General features: G+C 41.7%; 1 protein-coding gene across 1 annotated transcript in view; it reads left to right on the forward strand.

Annotated features, from left to right (window-relative positions):
• The window catches only part of LOC123761476 (Sex combs reduced), a 136,622-nt gene that overhangs the window by 27,374 nt on the left and 82,039 nt on the right, over nucleotides 1-27,209 (forward strand). Inside the window, exon 2 of the mRNA XM_069312272.1 lies at nucleotides 4,372-4,395. Within this exon, the coding sequence (XP_069168373.1) occupies nucleotides 4,372-4,395 (24 nt within the window). The remainder of the gene's footprint in view (nucleotides 1-4,371; nucleotides 4,396-27,209) is intronic.

Below are 27,209 nucleotides of genomic sequence, written 5' to 3' on the forward strand. Positions count from 1 at the left end.
ACAGAAATGGGGAAAAAATATATGTACGTGAGTTCTCGCACGCAGAGAGTGCGGTGAACACGTGAAACACTCTTAGAGAGAGAGGAGGTGGCCGTTGTCACCACCATTCACAGCACGAAGTTTAAAAGTGATAAAGCTGAAACATCGAAAGTAATAAATGAACCAGATACCTGATAGCCGGAAGGGACCTAGAGTTATATCTTCCTGTAGGCACGGATAGCTTAGCATTTACATATCACATGGATATCTTTACCTAGAATCATTCTACGTAGATTACACAACATACAACGCACCTGAATATGATTGGGATATCCTAGCCCCTCAATAGTTTTGATACCATCTGAACCACATACAAATCACTTGAATATGACTGGGATATCCTAGCCAAAAGTGGTTATCTCCAGGATGCACTAAGCATATATATCTGGTGGCACTTGTAGGGGCCCCCGAGTCATAAAGGCTGTAAAGGGTTGTCGAGCATTAATCCTTGCCAGATGCAGATCGGTGCCCATCGCTCGGGGAGCAGAGTGCCCCCTACCCCATGCCCAGCGTCGGGATGGAGACCTATTTTAATAGCCTTACCATTTCATTCATGGCTTTGCTGATGTACCTCGCTATCCTTTTGCCCGCGATTAATTAGTATTAAAAAATCTTTTAGGCCGACTCTGTGTTACCATTCCCAGAAGCAAGTTGTTAACATGCTTCGGGGATCCTTCCTTCGTGATCTGACATTATCATTATCTAATATTATATATATATATATATATATATATATATATATATATATATATATATATATATATATATATATATATATATATATATATATATTCACCTGAGTACTTGAGACTCGAGCCGCCGACCCCACGGGCGTGAGGCAGAAGCTCGATCGACTTTGCTATGCATAGTCTTAATAAGGAAAGATTCCAGAAGCAACTAACCGCTGCCCAGCGGTTAGTTGATCCTCGGAACCATGGCAAAGTAACCCGCAAGGCTGGGACTCGTACACACGCAGCCCATTCGTACCTTCCCGCCTCGCCCTCGTTCTCTCCAAGCCTCGGGTGACGGCTGACGCGTCGAGCAAGGTTTCTCTAACTGTCTTTAGATGACTGTTTGCCTCTCAATTTGTCCCTGTCAGCCACAGATGCCCGTTACCTCCACTCCGGCCCACTCCTCGGTCTTTTCACCCTGGCCCACTGCTTGAGCCTTTCACCCTGGACCAATGCTCGGGCCTTTCACCCTGGGCCACTGCACACTTCTTTCACTCTGGCCTCTGCACGCTCCTTTCAGCCTGATGACCCAGTTCAGCTAGCAGTAAATAGGTACTTGGGAGTTAGACAGCTGCTACGGGTTGCTTCCTGAGGGTATGTCACAAAAAGGAGGCCTGGTCGAGGACCGGGCCGCAGGGACACTAAGCCCCGAAATCATCTCAAGATGAAGAGATCTGATACTATGTTTATGAGGGCTAAATCACCTATATTTCAGTTCTAGAAGATATCGTACATATATTTTATATGCTGCATAATTTTGTTTTATCCCCGGCGACTGCAAAATAATATAATGAATGTAACATTTGTACACCAATCCAAAATCAAGAGTAAGTTTTAATATAAAAAAGGAAAAAAAAGTTCGAAGAAAGTTCGATACAAAACAGTAGAAGATCGGAAACAGAGAGAAAGGGTGGTTGAGAGAGAGAGAGAGAGATAGCCAAAAGGGAGAAGTAGGGTGATAGGAGAGGGGTTGAGCTGGAAACGAGGGGAGGGGAGAGCAGGAAAGGCGGTTGTATTCTCCCTGGAGATCACATTCTATATCAGTGAGAGTTTGAGCGGCCCTATGTCACCCCGTGTTATTAAGTAATTGTCGTGTGACACAGCAAGAGAGAGACCCCCGCTTGCATAAGTAAAGAACACGGTGCTTGGTCTGGTCGCCCGGCGCCTCCAGCCCCCTCCCCCCCCCCCTGCCCCCTCGAATTAAAGAGATTGTGGAATTATTGCGGACAGTTCACTGATTCTCCTCTGTCATGTTTTCTGGTTCTCCTTTGGTTCTCTTCTCAGTATCATCTGGTTTCTTTCTGATTTTCTTCTAAATGTAAATCCCCAACACGGATACCTCTCAGGGTTTACATATGTATTGTCACAGTTTTTTTCTATATTCTTGTTCGGTCTCTGTATGTAATATAAAGAAAGACTGGAAAAAGTCTCGAAATTTTCAGGACATATTATACTGCAAGGAAGGTCTTGTTCATATTGAGTAATGGAGAGGACAGAGCCAGGAATATGGAATGGTGGAGTGGGGTTGCCTGAGATTGGGGGTGGGGAAGAGGGGCATCAGGAGAGGGCAAATTATCTTGAACATTATCTAAAAACAAATAGGCACTGACACAATAAAATGTTTTCAAAAATGCCCTGTTGGCAAGAGAAATTCAGAGTGATTTGAAGTGGAATTGTTACGTTATATTTTGCAGAAATCTTGATCACCCTAAGAGTCACACCTTACAATGTGGGTCCCAGATTGGGCTTCAGTGGAAGCTTCAGGACCCCTAGAGGATTCAGTTGAATTCCAGGCTGGATTGCTTTGCCATATCTTGGTGTAGTGGGCTTGGAAGTAACAAGTGTGCAGGTTCGCATCCTCCTCAGTGGCTCCTATTGACTAATCGCTCTTTTAGCCAATAAAAAATTATCTTCCTCTTTTGGGTCAAATACTTATAATAGGAACAGTGTGGGATATGGATCTGACCCTTGCGGCACTCCGCTTGCTTACCCAATCATCACTATGAATTCTCTCTCTTCCGGTAACTTTGGCTTTTGTTTGTTAGGTATTGTCTCATTTATTCTTCTAGTTACTTTAATTTTCTATTCTAGGTTATTAGTATCTAGTGTAAAACTTTCACGGTATATCTAGCAGTATAAAAATGCAATCTACATATCTTTAGTTATCTTGTATTGCCAAAGACCTCGTCATAGATTTGTTTTGCAAGATTTGACTTTTTTTTAAAAACTGAGTTGAATCCCTTTTATTAAGCATACTCTTTTCAAGTGTCTAGTTAGTTCATCTTTTATTATTTCTACAATACCTTACGTAATCTATGTTAGAGACAATGGTCTGTAAATTAGAGCTTCCTGTCTATTTCCCTCCACTTTTGTGTGTGTGTGTGTGTGTGTGTGTGTGTGTGTGTGTGTGTGTGTGTGTGTGTGTGTTACTCTTAAATATGGAAGAAGAATGGGGAGATGCAGTTTAATTCTTACAAATGTTATTGTTCTTGGCCAAAGTAATTACAACAGAATTACAAGAGATCAAATGGACAATGTTAATATGATCATGTTGAAAAGGTCTTAGAGTCATGATTAGGAGAAATATTAAGTGAAGAAATTAATGTTCAAAATAATAAATATAATAAGGTTCAAGACAAGTAGATCACTGATATTGTTATCTAGAAATATTAGCAATACGATATCTTATAGGACCAAATTAAGATTATAAAGATCAGTGTTGTTATTGTTATATAAAGTAAACACAAACCACCTATATAAAGAGGGATTAATTAAGGAAGCTTAACTTTACGTTCCTCTTGAAAGAGAAAGAATAAGAAAGGTCATAATTGAAACATTCATATGGATGAAATTGTACGGTATTGGGGGACAATAGTAAGATCAAATATATTACCTTGAAACAATGGATATGAGTTAAATAAGTTTGGTGAGAAAAAAAATTGTGTAAATATCTTTTAGGGAAAATAAATCTTTGTAAATTCATGGAACAGGTTTCTGAGCAGCAAAATAGACGCAAGGTCGGTAGATTGCTTCAAGCGTAGGCTAGACAGACATAGGAGTGGGTCTGTTGGAGAGTAAACAGAAGCTACTTCTAATCTCATTTTATTATATACCTGGGGCCAGATTTACGAAGCAGCTACGCAAGCACTTACGAACCTGTACAACTTTCCTCAATCTTTGGCGGCTTTGTTTACAATTATTAAACAGTTAATGAGCTCAAAAGCACCAGGAGGCTGTTTATAACAACAACAGCTCATTGGGAAGCTGTCATGCTTGTAAACTGTTTAAAAAATGTAACCAATGCCGCCAAAGAGTGAGGAAAGATGTAATGGTTCGTAAGTACTTTTGTAACTGCTTCGTGAATCTGGCCCCTGACTCCGGCTTTGTGGTTGACCCGGATGTTTGTGTAGGCGTACGGATGACTCGATTGTGAAGTGGCCATTTGTGTTAAGTAGTTAGGGAATTGATGGGGGGGAGGGGAAGGGTTTTATGGGGAATCCGGACTAGGAATATTCTTGTTGGTGAAATTGAGAGCATGTTGGTAATACGTGTTGACTAATTGAGCTCAGTTATGACTAACTGCTGTTTCTTCCACTGCCAGATCAGAAGGACGCCATGAAGGACGGTGAGTATAGATGGCCAGGGGTGTTCGTGACACGATATGAGAACCTCTCTCAGGTGTGGTCTTAACCCTGTATCTCTGTTTCTCTCTCTCTCTCTCTCTCCCTCCCCCTCTCTCTTCCTCCCTGTCTGTCTGTCTCTCTCTTTCTTTTGACTTTCCCATTTCATATGATTAACACGTAATTATACAGTAAACTTAGGGACGTGAGTGCAGTGCCTTGCTTATGTTAAGTAAAAAAGCTGTTAGGTTATTTAAGTTTATATATATATATATATATATATATATATATATATATATATATATATATATATATATATATATATATATATTATACATATATATGTGTGTGTGTGTGTGTGAGTTTAAGAAACCACGAACACATGTAAAAATTGTCTGGTTGATTTCGTGTTCTTCGATATAAGCAAACATTCAAAAACATATTTCAAATAAAAAGAAAACATTATGAGTTCCTCCCCCCCCCCCATCAGCCCCTCACAAAACAAATAGAAATCAATTAACTATAAATTTGCAGCATTTTGGTTGAAATGGTTTCATATATTTTCAGTCGTGACTCAATTTTTTGCTGATTTAGAATATGCGTTATGTGTATATAATTCAAGGAATTTATTCAGTAATGCTCCTCGCTCCACCCCTCATAAATTTAACATACAAGTCTCATTATTCAAAACGAAATGCAGCATACAATCTTTGTAATGGGAGTTCTCATTTTCTATGTTTTGGAAATGTGTTCTCTTCATAACTGACTCGCAGTTCAGCAATGTCTAAGATTGATATCTGATGTTAGATTAATACAAGAATTTTGTTAAATGCTGTTATTTTCAAGATTAAAAATAAATATTGAAGCAGGTAATGCAAATAAATAGAAACATACATGCACTTGAAATGTTCTAAGGTGTGCACACACACACACACACTCACACGCGTACATAAATACATTCACACACACGCACGCACACACACACATGGAGCACCCATCTGAAGGAACACAAAGGAAACTGGAAAAGGTTCAGAAGTTTGCTACGATGTTCGTCCCAGAATTGCGAGAAATGAAGTATGAAGAGCGAGTGAAAGAACTGAACCCGGCGACGTTAGAAAAGAGGAGGGAGCGGGAAACCATGATAGAGCCATATAGAATATTTAAGGGGATTGACAGAGTGGAAATAAACTAAATGTTTACACTGAATATCAACAGAGCAAGAATCTATGCATGCTTGAAACTCAGAAGAGTCATAGGGATGTTAGAAAGTTGTATTTTAGCATGAGAGTAGTGGAGAAATGCAATGAACTAAAGAAGGAGGTTGTGAAAGCAAACTGTTTATTGTTTGAAACTATGAACCGAGTATAATTTAATGGGTATTTAATTATACTACACTCAAAATAGACACACAAAATATAACTTAAAACTTCAAAGATGTGAAATAAGGCTCGTTCCTGATCTATTATAATAGAGAGAACTGAACCTCACCACACAGTCAAGATAAACAAAACAGGGCAGGTATGATAGCGACATACAAAATTACAAAGGCAAATGACCAAGAAGACAGAGAAACGGTCATGAGACTCGGGATCAAAGAGTCAATGCTCAATCCTGCAGGCACAAATGGGTGAGTACAAAAATGAGAACCAAAGTAATCAATGAGTCACAAAGATGTCAGAAAGACTTTAGCATAAATCTTAAATATTTGGAGACGTGATACGCCTATAATCTGTGATTAATTAATTAAGCGATAGGATCTTCTTACCTAAATACAAATATATTATGTTTAAACAGTACCAATACCTTGTATGTGATTGCTTGTACAAGGCAAAGTCAATTTTATGTTTTTAATTTGGGATCGGATCAAGGAAGGAGTTTCTGAGGTTATATTCAAAGTAGTCATTTAGTTTTCAACAATGAAGTCACATGGGTAGTTGTCAAAGACATTATTAAAGTAGTAGATAAAGGAGTAATCAAAGTAGGCAGCAAAGAATTCCAAACACTTCCTCTGGCGCTTCTGCAGCCTCCGGAAGGATCTCATAAAGTCCTCTCTTGGAGTAGCTGGGACTGGCTGATTGATTGGCTTAGTTGCCTGCCTTCCCAACAGCTGGGTTATTGACGCCTGGCACAGCTGGGGGAGCACTACTGGGGCGCCTGGAAACTCATAGTGAAACTCACAACATCATAGCTCGACGTGGAACGCACAACATCATTGCTCGACGTGGGAATCACAACATCATTGCTCGACGTGGAACGCACAACATCATAGCTCGACGTGGGACGCACAACATCAGAGCTCGACGTGGGACGCACATCATAGCTCGAGTGGGACGCACAACATCATAGCTCGACGTGGGACGCACATCATAGCTCGACGTGGGACGCAAAACATCATTGCTCGACGTGGGACGCACAACATCATAGCTCGAGTAGGACGCACATCATAGGTCCTTGACAGCCTTGCATTCGATCACGACTATCATTTACAGTCATATAAAAGTAAGAAACAAAAGCCATTTGTTTAGGTAACAAGACATTGGATAAATACTTTTTTAGATAGTTAATGCAGGAGCCTTCTCTTTATTTATAAATGATAAGCCTTATGTATGATTCACAACTGGTGGTATTCGAACTCTTCTCGATCATTGTTTCGCTTTTTTCTTATGCTCGAATCACTCTTCTTTAAATCACACACGTAATGGAAATACAAATAATTGTCAATAAAATACACACGCGCACACACACACACACACACACACACACACACACACACACACACACACACACACACACACACACACACACACACACACACACAGTACAAAGTAGCACATACTACTGCTACTTTGGTACCCAAGATTTCTCTCCGTTCGCCCTTTATGTGTTGTGTGTATACTCACATAATTGTACTCATCTTACTGTACTTGAGGAGGTTGAGCTTTGGCTCTTTGGTCCCGCCTCTCGACCGTCAATCGACTGGTGTACAGATTCCTGATCCTACTGGGGTCTATCATATCTGTATTTGAAACTGTGTATGGAGTCTGCCTCCACCACATCACTGCCTAATGATGAGACACTGCCTCGAATGAGTGTATGTTTAGGTGTGTGTGTGTGTGTGTGTGTGTGTGTGTGTGTGTGTGTGTGTGTGTGTGTGTGTGTGTGTGTGTGTGCACTCACCTAGTTGTGCTTGCGGAGTTTTGAGGTCTGACTCTTTGGTTCCGCCTCTCAACCGTCAATTAACTGATGTACCCAGAGTGTGTGTGTGTGTGTGTTTGTGCGCGCGCGCATGTGCGTGTACTCACCTTTTTGTGCTTGCAGGGTTGAGCTTCGGCTCTTTGGTTCAGTGTGTGTGTGTGTGTGTGTGTGTGTGTGTGTGTGTGTGTGTGTGTGTGTGTGTGTGTGTGTGTGTGTCAGAGGATTAATTGCTATCAAACAACGAGAATTTATCTTAATCACGCAAACAATACTCCTTAAACTAAAGAAAAAAGGAGAAAGCCCATGTAATCATTCAGTGACTGTCTCTCCAAAAGGAGAGACGAAAGAAGTGGAATCCACTGATTTATTTCTCCCAACGTAAATTGAATCTCAAATCAATGCCTAGATCTTCCGGAGTCACCCATGCAAAAATAAAGAGACACAATGTACGGACAGAGTCACACAGATACAATGGTTGTGCGGCCGGCCGACAATAGAACCAGCTGAGAAGAAAAGCGAATCAATGAGATGGAGGAACTGGTCTTGGGGGCCCTTCCTTCACTTTGCTGAAGACTGACAGTAATTCTCAGGACTCCTCGACTTGAGCACCTTAACCGCTGGGGAAATCCTGGATAGATTTGTTTCTCCTTATTTTTGTTTTTTTTATGTGGGGGGGGGGGTATTTTTCTGTTTTATTTGGTGGTGCAAATCTAAAACTTTGCTTCGGTTTCCTATGCCTGGTTCATATTGTCTGTTAGGTTTGTGCTGGTTTTCCCTGACTAACCTTCCCCCAGGTGTTATTATTCCCGGGTGAACAGGTGCGTCATGTGTAAGGAAACAGGTCAAAACTTCTCGTCTTACACTTGATTCGAACTCGGGACCATTCGGGTGTGAGCCAACAGCGCTGACCACTGCCCTAAAGGGCACAAATTCTTTTGTTACCTGGTTGATAGTGTTCTGGGAGTTCTTCTACTCCCCAAGCTCGGCCCGAGGCCAAGCTTGACGTGTTGAGGAAATTGGTGCAATCTGATTACAGCTGAACTAACTGCTTTTTATTATTAGTCTTTCTCAAAAGAGTATTGACAAGAACACGACCCAAACCGGGAAATGGTGCTGCTTATTCCTGTTAAAACTTTTGACTGCTGCAAGAGTCTGCTTTGCCCACTTAAAAATTCCGTTCGCTCTGTCTTCCCTCTCACGCTTAACTTCACTGATTCCTAGCCTATCGACTTTCCGACTTAATCTGACGTTATCTTCTGTTCTCTTCAATCTTATGACCTTTTGTTTCTGGCATTTTTCACCATCGCATTCATATTTTTTCTTGTCGAGATCATTATTATGTCACTATGGTTTATATATGATTTTCTCAGCCACTTCTCAGCTTCCGTAGCCCTTCCTTCGCTCCTTTACCCCCTTACGTCACTGAGTTCCAGGAATTCCGAGTAGAATTTACCGAACTCATTTGAGAATGGATTCACGATCGGCATTGAAACCCCTGTTTTGATCCTTTCCGTTCCTTGTCCTCCTCCTTTTACACATCCCAACCCATCCTACAACCTTCCCTTGGACCAGATAGTGCTACAGGAGGATGACAAAGTAAACGGAAGGCCGCTTCGCCGAGGCCAAAGTCATACAAGGTCAATCCTCATTATGCTATAGTATATATCAATGGTTCTTGTGACATGAGTCTTCTGGTCTGACATCCGGCCTTTTCTGCAGCAGCTGTTCGTGTTGATGTTCCAGTTATTGCTGTAGTTGATGCTGCTCTTGTCGTTGATGACTGTTGTCCTTGATGCTGTTGCTGTCCTTGATACTGTTGTCCTTAATGCTACTGATGTCCTTGATGTTCTCCTTGATGCTGCTGCTGTCCTTGATGTTGTTCCATGATGCTGCTGTTGTCCTTGATTATGTTGTCCTTGGTGCTGCTAGTGTTGCTGTTATTAACTACTGAATTTGTTGTTTAACATAATGTTGATAATGGTACATTTGCTGCTGTGAATGCTTTTGTTGTTACAGCTGTGATGCTGTTCTGCTGCTCTGGCTACAGCTGCCGCTGTTTATACTCTGCTGTTGCTGCTGTTACTGTTGCTGCTCTTGTTACAACGTTATGTCGCGTCTAGCCACACCGATATTTAAATTGAGCTATAGGGTGGAATACCTCGATATTTAAATTAGGCAAAAAAAAACGTAAAAGAGGTAAAGGAACGCTATTTAAATTGAAAGATATTGAAGGGGGGTAAAAATAGCCTTTAATGTATTATGAAGAAAAAATCATCATTTGCCCATGTACAAATTGGTCGAAGGTCACACTGGTGACTAGTGAAGGGAACGCTTTTGTGTGATGAACTGAATATCTGGTCTGGTCTCTTCCAACCTCTCCCTACTTTCTCTATTCTTCTACTCCTCTTCCTCCTCTTCTTGCTCCTGCTCTTCAACCTATGTTTCGTCTGCTTCCTCTGCTGCTTCCGTCCGCTCTACAGGCTCCTTCTCCTCTCTCTCTCTCTCTCTCTCTCTCTCTCTCTCTCTCTCTCTCTCTCTCTCTCTCTCTCTCTCTCTCTCTTTCTAACTCTTACACACACATAAAGTAAAGCCTTGACGAACACACACTGCATTCATTACTATTTTTGTTGACGTGGATCACGTTTCGGAGAAGTGCCAATCCTTAGGGCTCGCCCGCAGTCACATCTGTTCCATCCTCCGCTATTCACATGTGCGTGTAGATAGAGACATTTGCTCGTAAGATAGCTTATGGCACTCCTCAGGTGCTGTTGAGTTACGCCCAAGAGATTAGAATTGGCTCTCAATGATACATGGTGTACTAGGGTGATGTGATTAGAAAATTAATATAACTAGGTAGTATAATTAAGAATAATGTGATAAAAAACTCGCTAATGTATTTGTGAAATTTATGTAAAGAGTTACACCAAATCTTTCGCACTCTCCTGAGTGCTTTGACAAAGTCCTGAGTATGGTGTTAGGAAAGACTAACATCTCAACTGCAAATCAATAAAATAAATAATGTAATACTTATGATTAGTGGTTGAAATGTAAGTCTCGTCTTAACCACATTCAGACCTTGACAGGGCACTCAGGAGAATGCAAAAGACTTGGTGTAATTTTTTTACATAAATTTCACAAATACATCAGTAAGTCTCAGTGTGGATTATTATCCTGTGTTATTATGGAGTCCATCCTCCTGTTTTGGCAGTACTTATAGGAAGGATGAGGACCATAGTACATATAGCGACGAACAGCGCAATTAGAAAGTAGAAATCGGTCCTATTGTATTTGGATAAACCGGAAAACGAGACTTTTTGGCGTGTGTGGGTACTGAGGCGGTGGTGTGGGCAATAATGTTAGGTATGTAGTTTGGGTGGTGGTTTGGGTAACGTGAAGTGGTGGTGTAGGTGATGTTGTGAGGCGTTGGCGTAGCCAGTGGATTCGGTTTGTCTACACCAAACCGAACCAGTGTTTAGTGATGTTGGTAGTGGTGTCGGGGTGGTTGAGTGGGCATGATGGTTGTGTGAGTGGTGTCGTAGGTTGGTGGTCTAGTCGACGGTTTGAGCGCAGGTGTAAATTTGTGTTGTAGACGGAGGTGTCTGCTGTTGTGTTGGTTAAGTGTTGTCGGTTGTTGTTGTGTTATGTGGTGTAGGCACTGGTGGGGTGGGGGTGGTGAAGGCAGTGGTGGTGTGAGGGGTGGTGTAGGCACTGGTGGGGTGGGGGTGGTGAAGGCAGTGGTGGGGTGGGGGTGGTGAAGGCAGTGGTGGTGTGAGGGGTGGTGTAGGCACTGGTGGGGTGGGGGTGGTGAAGGCAGTGGTGGGGTGGGGGTGGTGAAGGCAGTGGTGGTGTGAGGGGTGGTGTTGGCAGTGGTGTGGGGGTGGTGTAGGCAGTGGGGTGGGGAGGTGGAACTAGTGGTGTGGGGGTGGTGTTGGCAGTGGTGTAGGGATAGTGTAGGCAGTGGTGTAAGGATAGTGTAGGCAGTGGTGTAAGGATAGTGTAGGCAGTGGGGTGGGGGTGGTGTAGGCAGTGGTGTTGGGAGGTGGAGCCAGTGGTGTGGAGTGGTGTGGGGGAGGTGTAGGCAGTGGTGTGGGGGAGGTGTAGGCAGTGGTGTGGGGAGGTGGAGCCAGTGGTGTGGAGTGGTGTAGGCAGTGGTGTGGGGGAGGTGTAGGCAGTGGTGTGGGGGAGGTATAGGCAGTGGTGTGGGGGTGGTGTAGGCAGTGGTGTGGGGGTGGTGTAGGCAGTGGGGTTGGGGATGGTGTAGGCAGTGGTGTTGGGAGGTGGAGCCAGTGGTGTGGAATGGTGTAGGCAGTGGTGTGGGGGAGGTGTAGGCAGTGGTGTGGGGAAGGTGTAGGCAGTGGTGTGGGAGTGGTGTAGACAGTGGTGTGGGAGTGGTGTAGACAGTGGTGTTAGCAGTGGTGTATGGGTGGTGTAGGCACTGGTGTGGGAGTGGTGTTAGCAGTGGTGTAGGCAGTGGTGTGGGTTGGACACTGGCCAAGCGTGGATGTGAACCAGGGCTGCTGATGCAACATGTACACACACCTACAGTAGCACTTGTCTTAGATAAATCTTTTGCTATTAGACTTGGTAAACATCCCGTGACTGCCCGCATGATAATTATTATTAATCATTTCATCAGACTTTTGTAGTTAGTATTGTTTTGATGTTTTTCCTGATATCCCTTGACGTAGTGATAAAGCACTCGCCCGGAGCTTCGCGAATTCTTTGGCCTGGGTTCGTATCCTGGCAGGGGAGGATTGACTGGGCGCCAATCCCTAACTGTAGCCTCTGTTCACCCAGCATTGAATGGGTACCTGGTTGTTAAACAATTTGGCGGGTCGTATTCCGGGGAAAAATTAGGATTAAGGACCTGCTCGAGACGCTATACATGTTAGTGGCGTTACAAGAATATAAAAACTCTTATTTTTATGTAATAATGTGTGTACTGGAGAATAATCTGCCTATTTACGTGATAATATATAGTTTATATGTATAAAATTTAATGCACAAAATTTTATTTGCAAGCTGCTTTTTCTCGGAGAAAAAAGATTACGTTTCTTTTTGTAAATACAACTATATAATAGTCTTATAAAATTGTTCGTTGCTTGCTATAAATAAATTACGAAAACATAATAAATAAAATTGCCGCTCTGGGTATGTACGCCTGATACCCGGAGATACCCTGAGAAGGTAAGCCGGTAGTGACCAATGAGCAGGAGTGTGGTGTGAGAGTGAGGCTGTGATTGGTGGACAAGGGAGACCACCCTACCTTGGGCATCCACCCCGCACAACTCTACAATAACACCAGCGAGAGAGAGAGAGAGAAAGAGAGAGAGAGAGAAGAGAGAGAGAGAGAGAGAGAGAGAGAGAGAGAGAGAGAGAGAGAGAGAGAGAGAGAGAGAGAGAGAGAGAGAGACAGAGAGACAGAGAGACCATCATTTGCATATAGTGTGTGTGTGTGTGTGTAGTGTCAGAGTGGCGGAGGGCCCAGCTTAGTGTAGACACTGAGAATGAGGATAAACTGTGGCTTGAATCAGTGATGCTTTGGATCAATCACCACCTATTTGCTTCCTGGTTATTTACTGTTCTGCACATGAGCGTGCGTTCATACCCACACATACACACTCACACTTGAACTATGTGTGTGTGTGTGTGTGTGTGTGTGTGTGTGTGTGTGTGTGTGTGTGTGTGTGTGTGTGTGTGTGTGTGAGTATGTGTGTGTGTGTGTTTATCTTTACATGGCAACAGCATATCCTAAGCTCATTCATAGTAGTCCAGTCACGGTTCATTTCAGGTTTTACGTATTTATGAACCCGCTGAATATCTACCAACCAAACCCACCGTTCATCTATGCAGTTTTCCTTCAATATGTTTTATGACTTAGCAGATTACTTGCTAAATGTGACTAAGTAATACATATGACACTTCATCATTCCCTCATTTTAACATATTATATGTACTAATATCATTTATACAATTTTTTTATACTTTTATTTTTTCCTTAAGCATTATTATATTTCGTGCGTACATTCACTTTATTATGACTAGTTCAAGGTTATTATTAATATATAAATAATTTTGTTATTATTATTGCTATAATAAATATTATAATAACTAATTAATATAATGATTATTATTATTATTGTAAAATTTGCTCTTATTTGTTTTATTAAAATTTCAAAACTAATTTATAAATATATTAAGAATTTTATATTTAAATTTTATTAAAAATATTTATATATACACACTTAGCCACACCCAACCACTCCTCCCCGGAAAAACAAATGGGCAAAGTTTCCTTCACCCTGATGTCCCTGTTACCAGTAAATAGGTACCTGGGAGTTAGACAGCTGTTACGGGCTACTTCCTGGGTATGTGTGTGTGTGTGTGTGTGGGAGGGGGGGGGAAAGAAATTGATTGTTAGACAGTTGAGAGGCGGGCCGAAAGAGCCAGAGCTCAACCCCCGCAAGCAAAACTAGCGTGAATACATAATGAAATTTGTATCGATTTTGTAATTGGCAGAAGATTTGCGATATCACCTGGCTGTGAACCAGTGATGTCACCTGGCTGTTGACCAGTGATGTCACCTGGCTGTGGACCAGTGATGTCACCTGGCTGTGTGGACCAGTGATGTCACCTGGCTGTGGACCAGTGATGTCACCTGGCTGTGTGGACCAGTGATGTCACCTGGCTGTTGACCAGTGATGTCACCTGGCTGTGGACCAGTGATGTCACCTGGCTGTGTGGACCAGTGATGTCACCTGGCTGTGGACCAGTGATGTCACCTGGCTGTGTGGACCAGTGATGTCACCTAGCTGTGGACCAGTGATGTCACCCGGCTGAGGGCCAGTGATGTCACCTGACTGTGGACCAGTGATGTCACCTAGCTGGGGGCCAGTGATGTCACCTGACTGGGGGCCAGTGATGTCACCTGGCTGAGGGCCAGTGATGTCACCTGGCTGAGGGCCAGTGATGTCACCTGGCTGTGGGCCAGTGATGTCACCTGGGTTCATTTCTTATCCTCATTGAATTTTCTCTTCGTGAACGCGCGGGATTTAACTGTAAAGAAAACACTGTATAGAAAGTTAAGGAATCGGGAATGGGGTTAAACAAAGGGTGAGAATGGGGAGGGGGTTAAGATAGAAGGGAAGGGACGGTTAAGATAGGAGGAGAAAGGGGGGTTAAGATAGAATGGAAGGGATGGTTGAGATAGCGAGTAAAGGGGATTTAAGACAGAGGGGTGAGCACGGGGAGAGAGGTTTAGAGGGCAGCCATAGGAAAGGGATAAGATAGAGGGTAGCCATAGGAAGGGGTTAAGACAGGGCAGCCATAGGAAGGAGGGTAAGATTGACTAGTACTCCTCCCCTCGTCTTCATTAAACCATCATCGGCCGTCCACTAATTAGATGGTTTATTTTATCGGGCACTCGGATAACAAGCGAGTTTTGTTTGATTGTTTGTTGTTGTTTGTGTAGTGACTGGCGAGCCTCGACGACCAGAAGCGAGCCACCGCATCTCCAGACTTCTCCTCTGTTTACACCAGTCAGCTGTTCTCACCTGCAACAGCTGTTCATTATTTAAAACCATTTTGAGTAAATATTTATATAATTGCTATTAAATTTACACCGTGATGGTGGATTTTTAAATTAACACCTAATGACGTATAGAGCCCAATAGGCTTTGAAACCATTGCATCTATCGAATATTTGTGCTCTAACATGTATTCACCTGAGAGAGGTGAATACATGTCACCCATATTGAGGTGAATATTCACCCATAATACTTCATACGGACATAGTTTCACGTTTATGAAACTAGGAAACATGAACGTAAGAGATAATAGCCAGCCTACAGCACACTTCTCGGCACATGACGAAGGAATATCCCCCCCCCCCCCACTTGTTTTACTTTCAGTGATTCCCCCTGCCCCCCCCCCCCCTAGTTAATGACCCTTGGCGCCAACCACAGGACTTCCCTCACTAGGGCTTCATGGGTCCCATGGGGGGAAGGGGGAACCCCCTTGTGTGTTTGAAGGGAAGGAAGAGACTCGGACGGTGATAGGGAATCAAAGGGGGGGGGGGGGGAAGGGAGACTGGGGAGAAAGGTGCAGGAGGAAGTAGATGGAGAGGTAGCAGGGGGAGGGGAGGGAGGGAGGGATGGAGGAAGTGGAGGGAAAGGAGGGAGGGGGAATAAGTGACAAGTGCTTACCTATCTGTGACGTTTAGCTCTTTATGCCCCGCCTACTAGTCATGGTGTATCTGTTGGGTTTTAATTTAACTATTCTGATATTCAAGTTCTTTGTTGAATCTGTTCGTAAAGTTGTGGATGGAGGTGGCTTCCGCACCACCTTCTGTTAGTGCATTTCCTTGTTGATACTCGTTCATGGTACATATATTTCCTTACATTTCCTTGACTCTTTTGCTTTTCCAGCTTCTACCTGCGACCCCTTGTTCTACTTTCTTTCAAATTAAAGAGGATTTCCTTGGCCACTTTTCTATCCCTCTTCAGTATTTTGTATGTTGTAATCATGTCTCCCATTTCTGTTCTCCAGGGTTAGCAGTTCATTCAATCTATCCTCATTTATTAACTCTCTTAGTTCTGGTACTAATCTTGCTGCAAACCTCTGTAATCTTTCAGTTTACGTTTTATGCACCACAAGGTACGGGGTCCAGGACCAGTGCTGTGTACCATGGGATCCATCCTACGGGTGTAACAATATCTGTGTAAATTGCCTTGTAAGAGTCCTAATTAACATTTCTAAACGACGTCCTAATGTTTGCCAGCATCTCATATGCTGTCAAAGTCACCCTGCCTGTGTGTGCATCTGGTTTTAGTGATGGAGTTATAGTCACTCCCAAATTTCTTCTATGTGTTCCTGCACTTGCCTTTCGCTATGGCATAGATATTTTGTGGGTTTTCGTTCTCCCGTTTCCTTTTTCATTACCTTACACTTGCTGATAACGAACTCTCTCAGCCGTCAATTTGCCAACTAGTGAAGGGAGATCGGCGATGGGAGGGGGTGAAGTTAGAAGGGAAATGAAGGGGTAAATGACGGAGGGTGAAGATGGAAGAGAGGGGAAGGGGAAGTGAGGGGAATTCGTAGAGGGAGTGAAAGTGCTGGATTAACGCTTGCCCCGAGAACACAGGGAAAAATCCATTCAACCTGACCTCTAGAGAATGGCGATGCTTCGTCAATCCTTCGCCTTCTCCTTTCTACTCTCTCTTCTTCACTTGGGTTCTCTTACATTACAAGCTCTTTCCTCTATTATTCTTAATGTCTAATGTTGTCCCAGTTTTTAATAGTCCTCACGTGGTCACCTTTTTTCTAATTGGTAAAGCAGAGAAGAATTTGTTTCGATATTTACGCCCTTTCTCTATCATTCCTTTGTCATTCATTTGAAATTTTCTTCCCAAGTTCATCTGATTCTAAGTCATTCCCTTATCATTCAAAAATCTTTTCACTCATTCTTTCGTCATTTTATTTTCATTCTCAGCAATCTCCACCTTATATCTTATATTTTCTCCCTCTTATCCGTGTCCTCCAATCGCTCATTCCTTAACCCTTTCAAGAGAGTCTTCATTGATTCGCGATCGTCTTACGCGTCCTGACTTTTAAGACAACTCATTCATAAGGACATCACCATTACAGGCAACTAATCGATTAGTAATAAACAGAGACAAATTGGCAGTCATTGGTCACACCCTAAACATCGTAAATTATATACTATTTCACCTTTTAGATTCATAAACTTAAACTATTTGAGAAATACAAAAAAGCAGCAATAAAACCCGACTGTTTTATTTTCACTTAATTTAATAATCAATAATAATTGTAATAATTATCATTCATTTATTATCATTATCATATTATTGTTTAGTCGTTACGAGAGACTCGCTGTAGCCCAAATGACACGTTTCCGGTACAAGGACAAGTCACTGGTATGATGTGCTCTAATAATATTAACATTATGTTAATATTATTCCGCTAATTAACTGTTTGATAACAATTGCACATGCTAGTAAAGTTTTAATGCTGAATATCATGTTTTGAATTATAACATTAGGTCTTAAGTGAAACTGAACAGGGGGAGAAGTGGGTGCGAGAGAGAGAGAAGAGGGAGAGAGAGAGAGAGAGAGAGAGAGAGAGAGAGAGAGAGAGAGAGAGAGAGAGAGAGAGAGAAGTAGGTGGGGAAGCGGAGACAGGGAGAATGTTGGAAACATTCGATGATTGCGTTAGAAGTGAAGTCAAGAATGACAAAAGAATACGTACAGAACCCTTCGCAGCGTAAACAATAATAATTGGTCACGCAGTCAAGAAAATTAATCTTATGAGACAATTATAATACAATAACAACAAAAGAAATAGTTACACAATTATCGTAACAATAGAAGTAAGATGGATAACAAAAGAGGTCCCTTCTAGCAGCATCCACACCAGCAACAACAAGAGAACCTTTCGGTAATTAGCATCATATTAGCCTCTTGTCATGAAAACATATCCCAACATGAATTACATCAGAAGCCATTACATCTGAAATAAATTTCAGGTGTATATATATATATATATATAATATATATATATATATATATATATATATATATATATATATATATATATATATATATATATATATATATATATGCAATTGACGATCACAAAACACTGATCATTTTATGCGGAAAATCCACAGAGAAATATGAAATGAGGTGAACGTTTCGGCTTGTTAAAGCCTTTGTCAACACCAGACTGAGTCAGTTGCGAGTGCAACAAAGGCTTTAACAAGCCGAAACGTTCACCTCATTTCATATTTCTCTGTGGATTTTCCGCATATATATATATATATATATATATATATATATATATATATATATATATATATATATATATATATATATATATATATATATATATATATATACGTGGATATTTATATTGCATTGATATAACGCCGTAAGTAGCTCACAACAGTCTAAAACATCCGTTACCATCACCACGCGAATCTCTCTTATCTCCACGTGATCCACAATCAAAAATATATTAATCACTTTCATTAAAACGCGAACCGTCATCACCAAAACATCACGAAGTTCACCATTACCAGCATAACGTGACCCATCACCAACAACAACACGTGAGCCATTACCAACACGTGAGCCACAATCACCCACAAATACTATTAAACCATCAATTGTAACATCATCAACCAGAACGCAACATTAAATACCACCATTACCAGCACATCAGCCACTAATCCCATTAAAACAGCACTATCCACAATTTGGCACAACAGCAACGTTAACCACCATCACCAAGAGCAACGTTAGCCACCAGAGTGGTGACAAAGCTAAGAGGGCAAGCTATGAGAATAGGCTAATGGAGCTAAACATACAAAATACTGAGGAGAATAGACAAGGTGGACAAGGCTAATCTGTTTATACACAGGTGGAAAACTGGAACCGCAAATGAGCTTAAGAAATGTAAGGCTATACTCATACCCAGTACAAGTGGACTACAAGTACAATGCGCTGAAAAAAGGAGTTGTGGAAGCCACCTCAATCCCCAACATTAGGGCCAGATTAGACAAAGCATTTGAACATCATAATACTGTAGTTATATTGTTACGTAGAAGGTGCAACAAGGCTGTTAGGTGGCGCATAAAGAGTTAGACCTAACTGCCCCGTGGACGCTGTTAGGTAAAAACCATTAGGTAAGTACATGCAACCAGAACCAACAAAGGTAACACCACAATAAAACTGACAACTTACATGATTTTCTTCAAAAACTGAAAAGAAAGCTTTTTCTCTGTTCATCTTTCTCTCTTTTTTTTCTCAAGCAAAAACTTGAGCTCTGGAGAACACACACATATTCTCAGCACAAAGGAACAGATGAATTGAATATCTTTTGTGTACTTTTACACCACACATGCGACCACAAACCACCAAAGGAACCACCAACCACACAAGGAACCACCAGTATCAGCAAGACTGCTGGCAACAACAACAGCTCAAGATCCATAGTGGGCAGGGAAGAAAGTATTGGCGTGTGGGAAGGACTTACCATCAATTATCCGTTCAGTATTCCATCACCAACACCAAACACCCGAATCCATCTAGTTCACCAATACCTCAATAAAGGAGAGAGAGAGAGAGAGAGAGAGAGAGAGAGAGAGAGAGAGAGAGAGAGAGAGAGAGAGAGAGAGAGAGAGAGAGAGAGAGAGAGAGAGAGAGAGAGAGAGAGAGAGCGAGAAACGAATGAATGAATAATGAGAGACAACAGATTGCAATCACAACTACGAGTAACTCGCAACAATAAACACAATATTCAAACAAAAAATGTTCAACATTACAAGATGCCCTTTGGACTCTTAACCAGGGACATCACTTGGTTCTCCACCTACCCATTAAATCCCAACCACCCATAAACAAATAGGATAGAAATCATAAGGAAAACAAGACTGTGTGAAGGAGAAGCAGGAGACGGGGTGTTGTGGTGGCGTATGGCCTTTGGGGTGGCTCTATTCAGCTAGCTTCCTCCCCCAAGTAATGTTTTTAATGGTCTCCCTGTCTGAAAGGCTGTCGTCTCTACGTCTGTCAGGGTTTTGGGACGTATTTTGTCTCGTTGGCTTGCTCTTTTATCTAGATTTTTATGTGAGGTGTATAAAAAAAGGAAATATAATAAATATACATTATATTATATATATATAATATATATATGTGGTGGTAACCCCAGTGGTGGTTGCACCAGTGGTGGTACCCCCCTATATATATATATATGTATAATTTATATATATACAGCTGTTCCGTCATTAAATATTCGCACACTAAGAGATAATATCCTTCTGAAATTGCTTCAGACTAATCCTAATAATTTACTCCTAAAACGAGATCCACCAATCAAGTTGTCCCCAATCACCGCCGGGTTTACGAGGGAGAGAAGTCAGTGACCGAACTTTGCCCAAAGTTTCGTTCTCGAAGTTAATTACTGACGCGATGGTATTGATATTGGAAGAGGAACTTAATTGCTTTGAAAATATCAAATTGGGCAGAAATAGTATTGGGGGTTGAATAATTTTGGAAAGTGGTGTGGTGCTGTTAAAGTATATCAACTCTAATTATATATCATTAAAAATATAAATGGTTACCAAGGTGAAACGTATGGAATACGGGGTAGCATGAGTATGCTGAAGAAAGAGTGGGAGGAGGGGGAGAGGCTATAAAGAAAACGACACTAGAGAAGCCAGAAGCCACATAATTACAGATAATGGAAGTTGCACCGGCAATAACAAGTGAAACACCATCACAGAAGGTGACCACGAGAGCACTGCCTCAAGCAAGGCCGTCCATCGTTCTCTTCCCTAACTCCTCACCCCCCCCCCCCCTTCTCTCCCCAAATCTCACCCTTCCCCTTCCCCCTCCCTTCTCTCCCCAATCTCACCCTTCCCCTTCGCCCCCCCCTCCCTCTTACCTCTACCCCCAGCACCCCAACTCCTGCCTAAACACAACAGAAACTGGCTGTACCTTTGATTTTGATTGTTGCCGCCGAAGGCGGCTAGTTTATTGTGCACCCCATACTCATCCTGTGAGCTGGTAGCGCAAAAGCATTTTAAGCCAGTTCAGTTTTCAGTCGCGGCTTTCTACACCCCCAACATCTTCCCCTTGCTAAACAAGCTCTACGTCAGCATCTCTTTTCATTAGCGATTACTACGTTACCTATCACTCCTATAGCTATTGTCATTAAATATTCCTCTCATTCATTATCCTTTACTAACAACACAACCATTAACAATCCAACTACACTAGCTTTAACAGGATCATTTGCAGTTGAGAAGATGAGATTGTGGTGGAAGTGGGATTGTGATGGTGTTGGTAGAAGTAGTATTGGTGGTGAAAATAGTGAGGGTTGGGGTTATGTGTAAATGGGGTGGTGGATGATGTTGTGGTGGTTGTGTTGGTGGTGGTTGTGGTGGTGGTTGTCGGCTGCGGGTTGGGTGGCGGGAGGGGTGGAGACTGACTCTGCCATCAGTCGACGTCGGAGCGGAGGGTGTCGGAGGGTCTAGGCCGACAAGGAAACAGTTTTAGCCTCCCTCTTTGATGCTCAGCGTATTTCAGGAGCGCCACCCTTGCGCAGTTCATCTCCTGCAGAAGTCTCGGCTGCGGCCACGTCGTCGCAGGTGGCCATAAACTCCTCTCTGTCTCACTCATGATCTGCACAGGCTTTGTCCTGTCTCGGTAACGATCAATCAAGACTTTATGTTGTCTCTGAGGACTTGCTGAAGCCTCGAACTGTTTCACTGATGATTCGCTGAGGTTTCGTACCTTCTCACGTATGTGATTTAGGGTCAAATACCTGTTCTCATTTAGTATGCAATGATTCTCAAATGTTATCTTATTGTATTATTAATTTAAAATCGTTTAAAAGTTATATATATTGTCTCGGAAACGTTACACTGCAATCCGTCCTCATAAACAATGATCAAATACTTGTTAATTCAGCTGCTGAATCCCATAAAAATTCAGTGAAAATTTCTACATGTGACTCGCAACTGATTACATCCAATTTTTTCTTAAAATGTGCCTTTCTCTCTAGTTGCTACACTCACATATTCCAAATACAAATAACTTCCAATAGAACTAAAACTTGTACTTAACTTTTGGCCCAACGCAAAATTATAATGTTTATTATTGTAATATATATGTATGGAAAAAAATTGACTTTAGCTTCGGCGAATTCATCTTTGGTTGGTGTTGGCTGCTACTTGGTCTGACGCAGGCTAAAGGATATCATCTCTTTCATCATTACATTTGATATCTTGTATCCGGCCCCCTGTTATCTGCAGCTAGTTTCATTAATTTGCACTTTAGTTAATTCCAAAAGCTTTTTATTTAACTATTCCTTCAGTGTCTACAGGTCATCTTGTAGCTTCTTAATATTCCTTAGGTTTAATACTCATCTTAATTTTTGCGTCGTTATTAAGAATAAGAATATCTTCTCAATATTTTTCTCAAATACCGAGAAGAATAAATTCTTTCTCTTTCATATTCAACATTTGGGCAATGTTTTAACATACAGGTATACTTCAAGATTACATGAATGAATATACACAAAATATATGTGTTGGGAAACAAAACAATGGAAAAAAATTGTGTAAATTGGGCAATGTAATCAGGTAGAGTATTGTGAGTGTTAGGAAAATTATCTGGTTGATGGTTAAACAATCGAGTTCACTAATTAGTGAATAATATGACATTTCAGGGATTATTGTGGTGTTTTAATAATCTTTATAATTTCCTCTCGTAGTCTGTCTGGTGAGTAATTTATTATTGCTGATAAAGTAGTCTCGTGAAACAACATTTTGTAAATGGAAAGTATAGACGCTAAGAGACTGCTATGATATGTCCCACATAGTGTAATGGTTCTACCTACCTACCTAATGGTTCACAGCCGACCACTAGATCATTATGTAGTAGACTATATTGTAAAATATGTTGAATATCATCAGGGAATGGGGTCACTAGATATGTTATTTTCTCATAATTATGTTAAACACATTAGGAGTTACTTGTGTAAAAATATCAGTTTTCTACATGGTGGTTCTATTCTACTAAACTGTTTATGATTTCAATGTGCGTTTGCATAGCTTGAAGGAGACTGTTGATCTGGTTCTTATAATATATAGTCAGGTAATTGGAGTTGTCACGTCTCGTGGTGGGAGGGAGAGGTGTCGAGCCTTCAATCTGTCTTACAGCAACGTTCAAGGATGACGTTTGAGTAGCCAAAAATAATGAGACTTTACTTGACCTACTGACTTCGTGGTGGAATAGTTCCCACGTGGAGGAAGTTCTCAGGCTATTGCGGAGATAAGCATTAATGACTATTTATAGTGGGTCAGGGTACTCATTGATTGAACTGTGACATTACTCGTCGACGGTGAACTTCCGCTAACTCAACCTCTTTCCTCTCTCCCTTTCTCTCTCTCTCTCTCTCTCTCTCTCTCTCTCTCTCTCTCTCTCTCTCTCTCTCTCTCTCTCTCTCTCTCTCTCTCTCTCTCTCTTCTCTCTCTCTCTCTCTCTACATCCATATCCCCATCCTCTCTCCCCTTCAACAACCTGCAACCAATCCCTCTAACTGCATCATCAATCAACTTCCCCAACTCCCAACACCCACCTAAGTCCCCACCATCACCCTCACCCTCACCCCCGTATCATCCCCACCACAAAAACCACCACCCTTCCAGCAGGACACCATCACACTTAACACCACCACCACAACCCCACTTAACACCACCACTACCACCCCCACTTATCACCACCACTACCACCCCACTTAACACCACCACTACCACCCCACTTAACACCCCCACTTATCACCACCACTACCATCCCACTTAACACCACCCCTCCCCCCAAACCTTCCCCTTCCCAATGCCTTCCCCAAACACCACCAGCACACTTAATACCAGCACAGTGCTGCTACCAGCCAGTAGAACTTAAAATCTGAGGTTACTGCTATTTAGTCAGAATTAACTAGAAAAAAGAATTTACCAGTGTGAATAGAGTCAACATTTTTACATTGCGAACAAATCTCCTTCACCTCTTGTGCTTCACCTGTGACTGATTTTGAGAGTTTTTATGCTCCCACTGCCCGGGCAGGCATGTCCGGTGATGGCTTGATCAAGGAGACTGTTGCAGGTAGCGACCCGCTGGCCCCTGAGTGCCGACACAACTCTGTTCAGCTGAAATTTACCATTCGGTGCCTGATGAACCCCACCTCTCTCCCGTGAAGCTGTTCACAGCTTCACAGGAGCCCAATTCATGTGTGCTCCTGTGTAAGGAGAGTGTAAATACTAACCCATGCATTTATGTAAATTTAAACATGTGTAAGATATAAAATTAACAGTGAGCTTCCATTAGCCACGCCCAGCGTGGCGTATGAACCATTGCCCTACTTCTCTTGAGATGTTCTAAAACCACTCGCCCTTCTCTCTCTCTCATCAGATGCCTTTTCCTCTCGTCATCTGTGCCCTCTTCCACATTTGTCTCTCCTAATTGCCCTTATACCATTTTTTTCTTTCTTATGCATATCTATATTTTGTGGTTAAATTTTAAATGTTTTCTTATTTTATTTAATATCTTTAAACAAATGGTATACTCTACACTTCCTTTTTTTTCAACGTATTTTACCTCATCTTTTGTTTCTCTGTTCTCCTTCTTCTCTTAGTCTCTTCCTTTATCCTCTTGGTCGTGTTCTTCCCCTACTCTTGTTCTTTCTCAATCCTTCATGTTCCACCTTTTTCTAACCTTCCTCTTGCTCCTTCTCTACCCTTCATCTTGTTCTTTCTCTGTCAGTCATCTTGATACTTCTTTCACATAACTTTTGTTCTCGTATTCCATCTACTCTCTCTCTCTCTCTCTCTCTCTCTCTCTCTCTCTCTCTCTCTCTCTCTCTCTCTCTCTCTCTCTCTCTCTCTCTCTCTCTCTCTCTCTCTCACACACACTCTTACTCCTACCTTTACTGAGTCTGTTTTTACCACTCCATCCTAGTTGTTTGTGCCCCTCTACTCTAGTACTTTGTATCCTCCCCCTATCCTAGTACTTTCTGCGTCTCCACTCTAGCGTTGTGTGGTCTGGTCGCCCTAGTACCGTTTCTCGGATACAGCCAAAACCTCTCTCCTGCTGTTTCTGAACCAATTTTTGGGTATAATTCTTAAAATAAAAGAATATCGAGTAAAATTTTATTTGTAGCTTTAATCATTAATTTTAATTCAGGTTTCCTAATGGAATTTGTTAGAAGATTTTTACCTCGTTGTTTCTCTTCATTTTTCATTCACGTTTTCTTCTATCTTGTTCATTTACCTCAAATCTAACACGTCACCTCATTTGAATATTTCTTTATTTTTTTCAATAAATATTCTATCTTCTCTTTCTACCTCTCTACGAGTCCCTCCAACTCTGTGGAATTTCTTTCTTCCTTCCTTTCCCACTCGGGCGTTCACACGCTTAATCGTATCTCTGATCATCTTCACTTCTCATCCTGTGCCCTATCTTTCGCGCCCTCCCTTCCCTTCTCTCATTTCCTCCCACTCCCATTCCCTCCTTCCCCTCCTCTCACAAGACTCTCCTCCAGCCTCCTACGTCGCCAGTGCGTGAGTGACGGAAACGCTAGACGGGTCATTCGTAACTGTCCCTCACCCTCCATGCTCCGACGGGGGTCAACAAGAAAACTGTTTTTGTCTCAACTCTCTGTGATCCGGATTTTTTTTTAAGGGGGGGTTAACCCTGTCTCTCATTCCGTCGGCGTCGCCTCTTGTGTCTGTGTCATCCTGGCTTTTGTCCGGGAGTTTTGGGGAATACAATAGGGTGTTAATGTCATTGACTTGCAGGTGAAGATCGGTCCCAGAAGTGTGGGGGAAATGGAGACAAGAGGAGATAGAGGAGGGCAAGCGGAATGTAAGATAAACTTGAAATAACAAGCAAAATTGCTATGGCAGGATTGAATCACTAGATGACCGCGACAAAAAGTACAATGAAAAGTTTACAAATGATGGAAGTGATGATGACATTATATTAGGATGGGTCCTAATATAATATGATTAGAAGAAATCAAATTTGTATTAGAAACTAAAAGAGAAGCCAAAGCAGATCTCAAGATGAAATTAATGTGAAATAAGAAGAAGAACAGTTTTGAATAAGACCATAATGGAGGCGATTCGTTATGACTACAGGAGAGAGAGAGAGAGAAGTGAAGGAGAATGCTAGAAGGAATAGGATAAAGTACAAATACAATGTTTGTGGTGGTCTAATGAACAAAATAGGCATATATTAATGGAGATAAAGCGAAACACAGTGAAAAAGGTTCACTCTAGAAAGAGAAGTAGAAAACAGAGCTAAACAACAGTACAACAGCAGAGGAAAACAGTGTGTAGAAGACCGGAAACAGTTCCATATTTGATCAAAGAGAATAAACTTTAAATATATTTAGAAAAAATAAAACAATGGTAAGAAACTTAGAGATTTAAGCATGTGAGGGATGTATTAGGGGGGGAATTAAAAATAGCAAATTTTAAATGCAAAGCGGAGAGGATATGTGGTGGAAGGGAATCTGAGAAGCTCTGTGAATGCTAAAGTGGGGGTGGAGGGGAAGGCAAGAAGAATTAAGAGGGAAGTAACAACAACAATTTCTTATACTTATTGGGAGAGTATTAATCATCCATGGGCCTCTGGTAGTCATAGAGTGCTCGCTGACTGTGCCTGTGACACCTCTACGCCTCACTGGTTCTGTTCTACATTTCCTTCCGAATCTTTCACTCCAATTATATTGTTATTTTACTGTGCAATATTTGAAGGCGATTATAAAAGTGGTGAATTTCCCAAAAGAGCCAAGGTCTAGGAGCCTATGATACCAATGTGTGATCATTGAAAGGTCGTTATATATGTCGTCCCATCGATTATGTCCGATTATGATACATTGACTTTGAGACTTATGTTCTTTCACTCAAATGTGTGAAAGATGATAGAGGCGATACTGTTTTTCCGATCATTGGGTGAACCGCATCGTTCAGAGAGAGAGAGATTTGGATATACTTATCGATCAAAAAAAATATACTCTTGGAAATGTAATTTAAAGTCAA

Source organism: Procambarus clarkii, chromosome 7 (genome assembly GCF_040958095.1).
Source record: "Procambarus clarkii isolate CNS0578487 chromosome 7, FALCON_Pclarkii_2.0, whole genome shotgun sequence".
NCBI lineage: Eukaryota > Metazoa > Arthropoda > Malacostraca > Decapoda > Cambaridae > Procambarus > Procambarus clarkii.